Genomic DNA, 12923 nt, shown 5'->3' with positions numbered 1-12923 from the left:
TCTCTCTGTGTCGCGGCGCTGGGTTGGAGCCGCTGTCCCTGGTCTGGCACGTTCCCTTACATTTCTGTGTTAAATTTGATGCCCCCCCTTTTTTGATTCGACAATTTGCGACGGCATTTAAAATACCTACACGGGCATCTCCATACCGGTGTTTTTTTTAATAAGCATTTGTCAAATATACTCTTTATCCTGTAAAATGGCGGTGTTAAGCGGGTCGTCTGGGCCGGTTGCCCGGCTTGAGGGCCGTGAATTCGAATACTTGATGAAAAAGCGCTCGGTGACTATCGGTAGGAACTCGTCTCAGGGCTCGGTGGATGTGAGCATGGGTCATTCCAGTTTTATTTCTCGAAGACATCTCGAAATATTCACTGTTAGTGACGATAGCACTGGTGGTGGAGACTTCTACTTGCGATGCCTCGGCAAAAATGGGGTGTTCGTGGATGGAGTGTTCCTCAGACGGGGTGCTCCTCCTCTACAACTACCACGAATGTAAGTTCAACATGTATCTGTGTTTAGAATAACTAGCTAGTTATCTTTGTTTTGAATTACCACAAAGCACGTGCTGTTGCAGCAAGACTAAGGGGTGGTGTTTGCCATGTAGGTTCATCTTTGCTAGCTAATTAACGTCAGCGAGATAGTGTTTGTCAGATACGAGTAGCTACATGTTATGAACTGCTCTCCCATTGTTATAAAATATCTTCTGAATTAAGACAGCCAAATGTAGCTAGCGATATTCGAACTTGATTCTTCAGCACACTGTCTGTCGGCCAGCTTTCAGTTGATTTGCTATCACATAGTGGGTTAGTATTATAACTAGCTAGCGGTGTACTTGGTTATACAGGTAAACAATGGCATAGTTCTGTGCAAGTGTTTTGTTAGTCAGGTAGATATGATCGATGTTTTGTTTATATTTAAGTTTGTGGATGGCTACGTTGCTTGTAGGCCTGTATCTTTATATAATGTGTGATGTGCATCACTAGGCCATCACTCAATTGAACATTTCTGATACGGGCCATTACGGGTCAGTTTTGCACAACTCGGAAGATAGATGTTTTGGTTTAGTTTGCTCCATTCACAAAATTATCATGGCAGGTCACAAAGGCTAACGTTACAATACACAAGAAATAGTCTCCTCAAAATATTCACTGACCATTATTTTCCTCTTGCCATCACGGTAACATTACTCAATTCTCTAAGACCGATTTGAATTCCATATAATACTAAAATGAGATTCTATTTCTATGCCAAATTCCCGGTATGCATAGTTTCTTTTGTCAGATTTTCCCCTTTGTATTCTGAATAAACTTGCAAGAAACTTGTAAAATACACTCTACTCCAACTCAACCATTAAATCTGAAGACAACCCTTAGGAAAAGTCATTATTGTGCCATAATCCACTTTTGAATGTTTGATGCATAATTCGCAACAAAATTTAGTGGGCTGCTGGGGCTCATTCATTGGTCAGTTGCGTCAGTGACATACAAACACACAGCTGCATTCTTAAAGCAGCAGTCAGCAGTAGAAACAATAACAAAGCGGCCTCCGCAACCCTGTTTCGGGAAAAAGCTAAGGGATGGGGCTGGAGAAATCTAAACACTCTCAAATTCAGATATAGAGCTATGGATGCAAGGACTGACAATCCAAAATGATAGTTTTAAACATGTTTTGAGGATATGAGTGTGTTCGTATATTCACCCTGGAGTGCCAGAGTGGGCACACATTCAGTGTTGTCAGCGTACACTGGACGCTCTGCTCGAGGAGTAGGGTTGATCCAAGCGTTCTGTCCTCACAAAATCAGTAAATCACCCAAGCGAACTGGCTAAAGTTGGCTAACTTGCTAGCTACTTCCAGATACAAATTGGAGAACACATCACTCTGACCATTTCTATCGCCCTAGCAGAGCTGTTTAGGCTGTTTGTGTTATTTAGAGCGTTGGTGACTAACCGCTGCTGGCAACAATTTTAATATTTTTTTTGCCAACGTTTACTGACAGGTCATATTCAACTGGTGTTGCACTGTTTGTAAATTCTTCAGTTATTCTGCACTCTGGTACACAGATGAGAGTGCTCTAAAATCGGCATAGAAAGCCAGAGTGAATTTACGAATCCACCCTATATAGTGTTTGCTTGCATTTACTTGACAACCATTGGAGTAAAACATGTTTATATTTTGGTTTGTGATGGGGTACGACATGAGACAAGTTATATTATTCAAGAATCAGTGGGGTACATATAATTAATTTATACGTTCAAAAAGGGATGTAGCAACTGCTCATTGCCCCTTTAACTGACCACCCAGGCTTCTTACCCATTCATACACTGTATCACAGCACTTTAGACTGAAAAGATGTTGATTCCTAACTAAGAAGCAGAGTGGGCTCAAATTCCCTTATCGATCAGGTTGATGTGACTAAAGAGCTTTAAATCAGGGGTGTGTTTTATACACTCACGTCTACAGCATCAAGAAATCCTTGTGATATCCTTATTTTGGAATTGGGCTGTGTGTGTATAATGACTATAGTAGCCCACCCTACCTAAGGCAAAGAATGAGCAGGGAAGTGGACAGACAGTCTTGGCTTGAAGAGCTCTGGACTGGGGTTCTTTATGTCCGCTAGATTCCAACAGAACGACAAATTGTCAGAATGAAGCAGTCACTGCTGCCCAGCCCTCCATGTTGTTGCTCTCACACGCCTACATAATTACTCCATGGCATAGTCTTGCCATGACTGTTTACATCCTAACTGAATCTGTGTAAAGCGGCTATATTAGTTTGATTCTCATTGTTTTGTCTCATTGGGATGTTGTGTGTTTTTAGGATAATCTGCAGGGATGATTATTATTTTGGGGGTAAAAAAGGGAAAGAAATAGAGAATAATTATTCTCTCTGCTGCCCCGAGCTTGGATATTTTTTGATATTTTGAGGGTCTATTGTGTTCTACCTCCTGGCATAACATAGCAACTGCATTTGCTTTTACAAAATGTTTGGTCTCATTGAGCAAGGAGGGATATTGGCAAAGGAGCCTGAATGTTAAAAAGCATTGAGGCTGTGGGAAAACCCAGCTCTTTGCAAAATGACTTGGGATTTCCATGCAAGCTTATCCTCTTAAACCAGGCTTCTTTTGTTGTTGAAAACATTTAAGTATGAAATGATTGAAGCAGATAGTAGACTATATAATAACATTAATTGTCTGGTAGGGGGGTGGGTTTTGTGGTCTAGTGGAGTTCTTTACCTAAGGTAGTAGAGATTGGGGGTCTGGTGGCAAAAGGAATTCTGTTTGTTGTTTTGTATGCGTCTGTGCCTGACTGATAGAGGATCAGTGAGCCCCCAACACACAAACCCAACGTTGTAAAAGCGATGTGTGTTGCCTTTGGTCACACACAGCACTCTGCGAGGAATGTGATGTCTCAGAGCTCAGCATTCCTGTATCAAAGACACCCTGATGGTTGCCATCTGAGTGTGCTGCTGAGCACAATGTTGATGGTGCTGTTCTTGCTATTAGGTGATTTCCCCCTCAATAGCAGGAACAACCAACAGTGGTCAGAACCAAGTAATATCAGGATGTAAGATGGCACATAAACCCAACAACTTAAACAACTAATTTCTCTGAACTAGAGGTCGACCGATTAAGATTTTTCAATACCGATTATTGGAGGACCAAAAAAAGCCGATGCCGATTTTTGTGTGTGTAATAAATGACAATTACAACAATACTGAATGAACAATGAACACTTATTTTAACTTAATATAATACGTAAAATCAATTTAGTCTCAAACAAATAATGAAACGTATTCAATTTGGTTTAAATAATGTAAAAAGTGTTTGAGAAGAAAGTAAAAGTGCCATGTAAAAAAAGCTAAGGTTTAAATTCCAGAACATATGAAAGCTGGTGGTTCCTTTCAACATGAGTCTTCAATATTCCCTGTTAAGAAGTTTTAGTTTGTAGTTGTTATTGGACTACTACTCTATACCATTTGTATTTCATATACCTTTGACTATTGGATGTTCTTAAAGATAGTTTAGTATTGCCAGCCTAATCTCAGGAGTTGATAGGCTTGAAGTCATAAACAGCGCTGTGCTTCAAGCATTGCTAATTGCTGTTGTTTAAATGAATACTTACGTGCCGTGCTTGCTGCTGCCTACCACTGCTCAGTCAGAATGCTCTATGAAATATCAAATCATAAGACTTAATTATAATAAACACACACAAATGCGAGCCTTAGGTCATTAATGTGGTCAAATCCGGAAACTATCATTTCGAAAACAGAACGTTTATTCTTTCAGTGAAATACGGAACCGTTCCGTATTTTATCGAACGGGTGGCAACCCTAAGTCTAAATATTACTGTTACATTGCACAACCTTCAATGTTATGTCATAATTATGTACAATTCTGGCAAAGTAATTACTGTCCTTGTTAAGAATAAATGGCCTTTCAACAGTTTGCAACGAGCCATCCGACCCAAACGGCTGCATATACCTTGACTCTGCTTGCACTGAACGCAAGAGAAGTAACACAATTTCCCTAATTAATATTGCCTGCTAAACATGAATTTATTTTAACTATATATGCAGGCTTAAAAATATATACTTGTATATTGATTTTAAGAAAGGCATTGATGGTTAGGTATGTTATTGTAACGGTTGTGCTTTTTTTTCACGAATGCACTTTTGTTAAATCATCACTTGTTTGGCAAAGTTGAAGTCGGCTGTGATTCGATGATAAATTAACAGGCACCGCATTGATTATATGCAACTTAGAGCAAGCTAGTTAACTACACATGGTTGATGATATTACTAGGGTAACTAGTGATTATATGAAGGTTGATTTGTTTTTTTCTAAGAAGTTTAATTCTAGCTAGCAACTTATCTTGCAGCCACAAGGTCCTTTTGAAGCTGCGCTCGCGTAACAGCTGGTTAGCCTGCCACGCAGCCACCTCGTGGATTGCAATGTAATCGGCGTCCAAAAAGGCCTATTGCCGATTTGTTATGAACACTTGAAATTGGTCCTAATTAGTCGGCCATGCCTCTACTCTGAACATCACCAAATTCACTGAGGATACATTACATATGATGAAGAAACAATACACCGACCTCAGCCCCTTGCTACATGGAGAATGAATACTGTATACTCGTTGTTGAGTGGGATCTGCATGGGGGGGGGGGCTTGGTGGCTTTACACCATTTCTTTGGATTCCTCATGTCTAACGCATTGTTTAATGTTTGATCCGAATCAAATCTTAGGTGCTATATTTATTGAATATTATATGAATCCTATAAATTAAAATGGGCAGTTGTGTTCAATTGATTAGCTCAATGTTGCAGGAATACTAATCTTATCTGTTTCTTTTTTCAACTTTATTTAACCAGGTAGGCAAGTTGAGGCCGAGATAAAGCAAAGCAGTTCGACACATATAAAACAGAGTTACACATGGAGTAAAACAAACATACAGTCAATATTACAGTAGAAAAAGTCGATATACAATGTAAGAAAGGGAGGTAAAGGCAATAAATAGGCCATGGTGGCGAAGCAAATACAATATAGCAATTAAAACACTGGAATGGTAGATTTGACAGATCTGTGCAAAGTAGAAATACTGGGGGTGCAAAATAAATAAATACAGTAGGGGAAAAGGTAGTTGTTTGGGCTATTTATAGATGGGCTATGTACAGGTGCAGTAATCTGTGAGCTGCTCTGACAGCTGGTGCATAAAGCTAGTGAGGGGGATAAGGGTTTCCAGTTTCAGAGATTTTTGTAGTTCGTTCCAGTCATTGGCAGCAGAGAACTGGAAAGTGAGGCGGCCAAAGGAGGAATTGGCTTTGGGGGCGACAAGTGAGATATACCTGCTGGAACGCGTTCTACGGGTGGGTGCAGCTATGGTGACCAGCGAGCATAGATAAGGCGGGACTTTACCTTGCAGGGTCTTGTAGATGACCTGGAGCCAGTGGGCTTGGCAAAGAGTATGAAGCGAGGGCCAGCCAACGAGAGCGTACAGGTCGCAGTGGTGGGTAGTATATGGGGCTTTGGCGACAAAACGGATGGCACTGTGATAGACTGCATCCAATTTGTTGAGAAGGGTGTTGGAGGCTATTTTGTAAATGACATCGCCAAAGTCGAGGATAGATAAGATGGTCAGTTTTACGAGGGTATGTTGGCAGCATGATTGAAGGATGCTTTGTTGCGAAAAAGGAAGCCAATTCTAGATTTAATTTTGGATTGGAGATGTTTAATGTGAGTCTGGAAGGAGAGTTTAGTCTAACCAGACACCTAGGTATTGTCCACATATTTTAAGTCAGAACCGTCCAGAGTAGTGATGCTGTACGGGTGGACAGGTGCGGGCAGCGATCGGTTGAAGAGCATGCATTTAGTTTTACTTGTATTTAAGAGTAGTTGGAGGCCACGGAAGGAGAGTTGTATTGCATTGAAGCGTGTCTGGAGGGTTGTTAACAGTTTCCAAAGAAGGGCCAGAAGTATACAGAATGGTGTCGTCTGCGTAGAGGTGGAATAGAGACCTACCAGCAGCAAGAGCGACATCATTGATATTTTCAGAGAAAAGAGTCGGGCCGAGAATTGAACCCTGTGGCACGCCCATAGAGACGGCCAGAGGCCCGGACAACAGGCCCTCCGATTTGACACACTGAACTCTGTCTGAGAAGTAGTTGGTGAACCAGGTGAGGCAATCATTTGAGAAACCAAGGCTGTCGAGTCTGCCGATAAGAATATGGTGATTGACAGAGTCGAAAGCCTTGGCCAGGTCAATGAATACGGCTGCGCAGTATTGTTTTTTATCGATGGCGGTTAAGATATCGTTTAGGACCTTGAGCGTGGCTGAGGTGCACCCATGACCAGCTCTGAAACCAAATTGCATAGCGGAGAAGGTACGGTGGGATTCGAAATGGTCGGTGATCTGTTTGTTGACTTGGCTTTTGAAGACCTTAGAAAGGAAGGGTAGGATAGATATAGGTCTGTAGCAGTTTGGGTTAAGAGTGTCTTCCCCCCTTTTGAAGAGGGGGATGACCACAGCTGCTTTCCAATCTTTGCGAATCTCAGATGACACAAAAGAGAGGTTGAACAGGCTAGTAATAGGGGTTGCAACATTTTCGGCAGATAATTTTAGAAAGAGCGGGTCCAGATTGTCTAGCCCGGCTGATTTGTGGGGGTCCAGATTTTGCCGCTCTTTCAGAACATCAGCTGACTGGATTTGGGAGAAAGAGAAATGGGAAAGGCTTGGGCGAGTTGCTTTGGGGGGTGCATTGCTGTTGACCAGGGTAGGGGTGGCCAGGTGGAATGCATGGCCAGCCATAGAAAAATGCTTATTGAAATTCTCAATTATAGTGGATTTATCAGTGGTGACAGTTTCCTATCCTCAGTGCAGTGGACAGCTGGGAGGAGGTGCTCTTATTCTCCATGGACTTTGCAATGTCCCAGAACTTTTTTGAGTTTGTTGCAGGAAGCAAATTTCTGCTTGAAAAATCTAGCCTTGGCTTTTCTAACTGCCTGTGTATATTGGTTCCTAGCTTCCCTAAAAAGTTTCATTTCATGGGTGCTGTTCGATGCTAATGCAGAACGCCACAGGATGTTTTTGTGTTGGTTAAGGGCAATCAGGTCTGGAGAGAACCAAGGGCCATATCTGTTCCTGGTTCTAAATTCCTTAAATGGGGCATGTTTATTTAAGATGGTGAGGAAGGGATTTTTTTTAAATAACCAGTCATCCTCTACTGACGGGATGAGATCAATATCCATCCAGGATACCCCGGCCAGGTCGATTAGAAAGGCCTGCTCGCTGAAGTGTTTCAGGGAGCGTTTGATTGTGATGAGTGGAGGTCGTTTGACCGCGGACCCATTACGGATGCAGGCATTGAACAGTGATCGCTGAGATCTTGGTTGAAAACAGCACAGGTTTGTTTAGAGGGCAAGTTGGTTAGGATGATAACTATGAGGGTGCCCGTGTTTACGGCATTGGGGTTGTACCTGGTAGGTTCATTGATAATTTGTGTGCGATTGAGGGCATCAATCTTAGATTGTAGGATGGCCGGGGTGTTAAGCATGTCACAGTTTAGGTCACCTAGCAGCACGAGCTCTGAAGATAGATGGGGGGCAATCAGTTCACATATGGGATCCAGAGTACAGCTGGGGGCAAAGGGTGGTCTATAGCAGGTGAGAGACTTGTTTTTAGAGAAGTGGATTTTTAAAAATAGAAGTTCAAATTGTTTGGGTGCAGACCTGGATAGTAGGACATAACTCTGCAGGCTCTCTGCAGTAGATTGCAACACCGCCCCCTTTGGCTGTTCTATCTTGTCTGAAAATGTTGTCGTTAGGGATGGAGATTTCAGAATTATTGGTGGCCTTCCTAAGCCAGGATTCAGACACGGCTAAGACATCTGGGTTGGCAGAGTGTGCTAAAGCGGTGAATAAAACAAACTTAGGGAGGAGGCTTCTAATGTTAACATGCATGAAACCAAGGCTTTTACGGTTACATCAGTCATCAAAAGAGCGCGCCTGGGGAATAGGAGTGGAGCTCGGCACTGCATTGGCCTTGATTCATCTCTACATCGGCAGAGGAGTAGAATACGGGTACGGCTAAAAGCCATGAGAATTGGTCGTCTAGGACGTCCGGAACAGAGAGTAAAAGTAGCAGGTTTCTGGGGTCGATAAAATGGATTCAAAGTGTAATGTACAGACAAAGGTATGGTAGGATGTGAATACAGTGGAGGTAAACCTAGGCATTGAGTGATGATGGAAGAAATATTGTCTCTAGAAACATAATTGAAACCAGGGGATGTCATCGCATGTGTGGGTGGTGGACCTGAAGAGTTGGATAAGGTATAATGAGCAGGGCTAGAGGCTCTACAGTGAAATAAGCCAATAAACACTAACCAGAACAGCAATGGACAAGGCATATTGACATTAAGGAGAGACATGCTTTGCCGAGTGATCATAAGGGCCCAGTGAGTAGTAAGGTTGGTTGGGGTCACGGTGATTCAGACAGCTAGCCGAGCCATGGGTAGCAAGCTAGCAGAAGATGGTCATTTTTTAGCCACCCCGTGCATTTCTGTTGGTAGATTAGTGGGTTCCGTGTGTTAGATGGGACCAATCCAATTGTCAATATAGTTGTAGTTATAGTGGCCCAAGAAGATAACAGCCGATATGTTCAAGACAACTTACGATTAGTGGGCCGCAGTTAGCAGATGGGCGTTCAGGTTATGTCGCGATGGAGGGGCCAGTTGAATAACTCCCTCGGGCAGATAATGTCGGAATTCCAGTCATGAAGGCCCGGTGGGGCTCCGCATCGGCAGTAAAACGGGTCTGGATCGGTGATTGTAGCCCAGGAGTGGCTGATGGAACTCTTCAACTGGCTAGCTCCGGGATAATTGGTGTTTGCATCAGCGAGTGCTCTGGAAAGGCAGCTTGCCAGTTACAGCAGTGCATCCCCTGAACGATAACGAAGAGTTAACGTTAGATGAGAAGCCCGACCTTGGAGAAGGGCGTGATGAAGTGTACTTAATGAGCTGTAACCGAAAAACTAATGGCATTTGGAAAGTTTGTGTTGAGGGAGAAAGTGTGGTGGAACAAGTATTAGCATTGTTAATTCTCAGTTAGCTAGCCAGAGAAATGTTGAGTGACATTAGCCAACTGATCAAATTATTGAGCTTATGGTGTGGAAATTAGCTTGCTAATAAAGTAGCCAGCTAACCTTACAATATCAAATGAGCTAACGTTAGTAACCTAACCAATTCTCTATAGCATTAACTGGTGTACGACTCCTTGCCGTTCCTTAAGATATAACGGGTTAGTTGCTTACTGGACCCTGGCAATCTGTGTGAAATGTTAACTAGCTAAAGAACTAACCACTATCTGTTAACTATTGTTTTCCCTCTACAGTATGTGGTTAATTTTCAGAATGAGAGAATTGGGTGAAAATGAGGCGTTGCTTTTTAAACAAGTACATTCAGGGTGTGGAGCTGGGCCTGGCTGAAGCTGGCTGCCACTATAGAAGTAAAAGGAACACCACACACTTTCCCTCTTTCTCACTTTTGCTGGCACATTGTAGAACAGATGTCCCACAGGCAGAACGTGTACAATGTAATAATGTGCAGTGTGGCCCAAAGATTGTTTTTGTTGTGTTGAACTTGACAGTAACACATGTGAGGGGGATTATAATTTAACTTGGTGACCACTATAATAGAGCAAAAACAGAATGCCTGTTTCATTCTATTTCTACTTTAAAATGTATTTTTCCATTGTGCAATATGTATGTGTGTGTGTGGTCACAAGCATCCTATTATAAAGGCTGTCATGGTTAACTGCAATATTAGTGTATTGTTTTTTTTCTCAAATTGAGTGTCATTTGCAGTGAAGTCTAGGCAACAAATAACATTGGATTTCTTTCTTTACATTTTTCTGCTTTGAGTTCGGTTCACATTAACCACTTTATTTTACACTGTTACAGATCATTTTCTTTGTTTAATTAGTTAAAACATGCATTTCTCCCTAGCAAGGATGTTTTGCATGTTTCAGTGCCAAAAAAAAATGGTCACCTTTTTGGGCCCTCACAAGTTTGCATCCCTGAGTTTGCTGGTAACTAGTTTTGACAAAACATGTTTTCCCACTAGACACTAGCTATGTGTGGTCTGCATAATGAGGTCATCAACATCCCCCTATTTCATCAAGTAATTTAGTTTCCCATGCTCTTTGTTGACAGGGGTGTTACATTGGTCCTGAAAGGGTGTTGGAGTGCATATGCATAATTGAAGTGTCTGGCTTCACAAGGCTGGTTCCCAGCAGTTTTTCACCCTCTGAGTAGCAATGCTAATTTGAGACTTGGGTGTCAGGGACACTGTCCTCTCTGAATGTGCTCTATGCCAGCTCTGTTGGGGCTTGGCAACAAGTGCTGCAGCACCTGGCATCCGGACCAAAAGGAAGCAGGGCTGGCATAACAATCTGGGCCTCCATCTCTCTCTGGGATGAGGTGATGGAGCCTGATCCTGCACTGATTGTATATGGACATCTCCATTCTAGGCATTCACACTGCTTGTTGGTTACCCCACAATGAAAATGTGTGTTTGATTAGGCTACCACAGCCTATATTTAGCCTGAGCCTCTGGAAGCAACGTCAGCACAAGAACCGTTTGTCAGGAGCTTCATAAAATGTGTTTCCATGACTGAGCAGCCTTACACAAGCCTAAGATCACCATGCGCAATGCCAAGTGTCAGCTGGAGTGGTGTGAAGCTCGCCACCATTGTACTCTGGAGCAGTGGAAACTCGTTCTCTGGAGTGATGAATCACACTTCACCATCTGGCAGTCCGACGGACAAATCTGGGTTTGGTTGATGCCAGGAGAACACTACCTGCCCCAATGTATAGAGTGCCAACTTTAAACTTTGGTGGAGGAATAATGGTCTTGGGCTGTTTTTCATGGTTCGGTCTAGGCCCCTTAGTTCCAGTAACGGGAGATCTTAACGTCACAGCATACAATGACATTCTAGACTTCTGTGCTTCCATCTTTGTGGCAATAGTTTGGGGAAGGACCTTTTCCTGTTTCAGCATGACAATGCAAGGTCCATATAGAAATTATTTGTCGATCGATGTGGAAGAACTTGACAAGTCTTTACAGAACCTTGACCTCAACCCCATCAAACACCTTTGGGATGAATTGGAACGCCGACTGCGAGCCAGACCTAATCACCCAACATCAGTGCCCAACCTCACAAATGCTCTTGTGGCTGAATGGAAGAAGTCCCCGCAACAATGTTCCAACATCTAGTGGAAAGCCTTTCCAGAAGAGTGGAGGCTGTTAAAGCAGCAAAAGGGGACCCAGCTCCATATTAATGTCCATGATTTTGGAATAAAATGTTTGATGAGCAGGTGTCCATATAATGTAGTGTATAACGAAAAAGACATTACATACAAAATACTTTTTACAGTTTACATACATTTTTAAGAACATTAACATGTAGTGTGTGGCTGCTCAGAGGCCACAGACTGGAAGGTTGCATTACATTGTGTGGTAGGTGAATTTGAACTTTTGTCTCTTTTTCTCTGCAGGTGCATTTTCAGGTTTCCCAGCACAAACATCAAGATCACATTCACAGCCCTGTCCAGTGGAAAGAGGGAGAAGCGTGAGGCGCCTGAGTCTCCAGTAAAACCAGTCCACATTTCTCCACTCACCATAAACATTCCAGACAACATCGCCCACCTCATAAGCCCCCTGCCCTCACCCACCGGCACCATCAGGTACAGTAACAGTAGGCCTGGGCCTCAGTTAACCTTGAGATTACTTATTATCATACTGGCCTGGTGGCTAATGCTTTGTTTATTGAACTCTAGGGGAAACTGTGAACCAGGCTCAGGTTGCAGTTTAGGTCACCTCCTAACCTACACAATCTGTCCAACACAGCTTTATTGTCTGTACTTGTTGCCTATCTGTGTGCAGCCTGTGGCAGTCTTCACTTAGCTGCTGTGTGCGTGTTGTCTGAAAAATACATGGCTTCTAGCAATGTTAATTTTGACAGCTGTTTTAGTTTTAATACCTTTTTATTCTGTCACATTTTAATAATTTCATCCTTTGTTAGTTATTATTAGTCGACTAAAACTCTGGGCAGTTTATGTAGTTTAAGTCACAGCCGTTTATGTCACGTAAGTGCATTTTTTTTCCCGGTTGGGGAAAAAATAAATAAAAAATAATTTTACATTAGGAATATTTAGGCTACCTCTAACTTCCATCATGTGCACATTCCTTGAAAAGGGGGGAAATTGAGCTTTACAAAAATGCCCGGAGAATTACTGTACTACTAATATTCAACAAATAGCATTTGTTTTTTCCATAGCAAAGGTTAGTTCCAAGTCAAGAGCCCTGTAGGCCTGGGTGGTATACTGTATAACGGGATATTTGGAAGAAGCCACGGGAGGATTTTTCAAAACCGT

The 12923-nt window shown here is 42.5% G+C and overlaps 1 protein-coding gene across 3 annotated transcripts in view; it reads left to right on the top strand.

Annotated features, from left to right (window-relative positions):
• LOC135554382 (forkhead box protein K2-like) overlaps positions 1-12923 on the top strand; it is a 34260-nt gene continuing 21337 nt past the window's right edge. For all 3 annotated transcript variants that reach the window (XM_064986667.1, XM_064986666.1, XM_064986665.1), the window contains exons 1-2: positions 1-489; positions 12045-12233. In XM_064986667.1, the coding sequence (XP_064842739.1) occupies positions 197-489; positions 12045-12233 (482 nt within the window). In that variant the 5' untranslated portion in view covers positions 1-196. The remainder of the gene's footprint in view (positions 490-12044; positions 12234-12923) is intronic.

Source organism: Oncorhynchus masou, chromosome 14 (assembly GCF_036934945.1).
Source record: "Oncorhynchus masou masou isolate Uvic2021 chromosome 14, UVic_Omas_1.1, whole genome shotgun sequence".
NCBI lineage: Eukaryota > Metazoa > Chordata > Actinopteri > Salmoniformes > Salmonidae > Oncorhynchus > Oncorhynchus masou.
The sequence above is the reverse complement of the archived record's forward strand: the minus strand, read 5'-3'. Positions and strand labels throughout refer to the sequence as shown.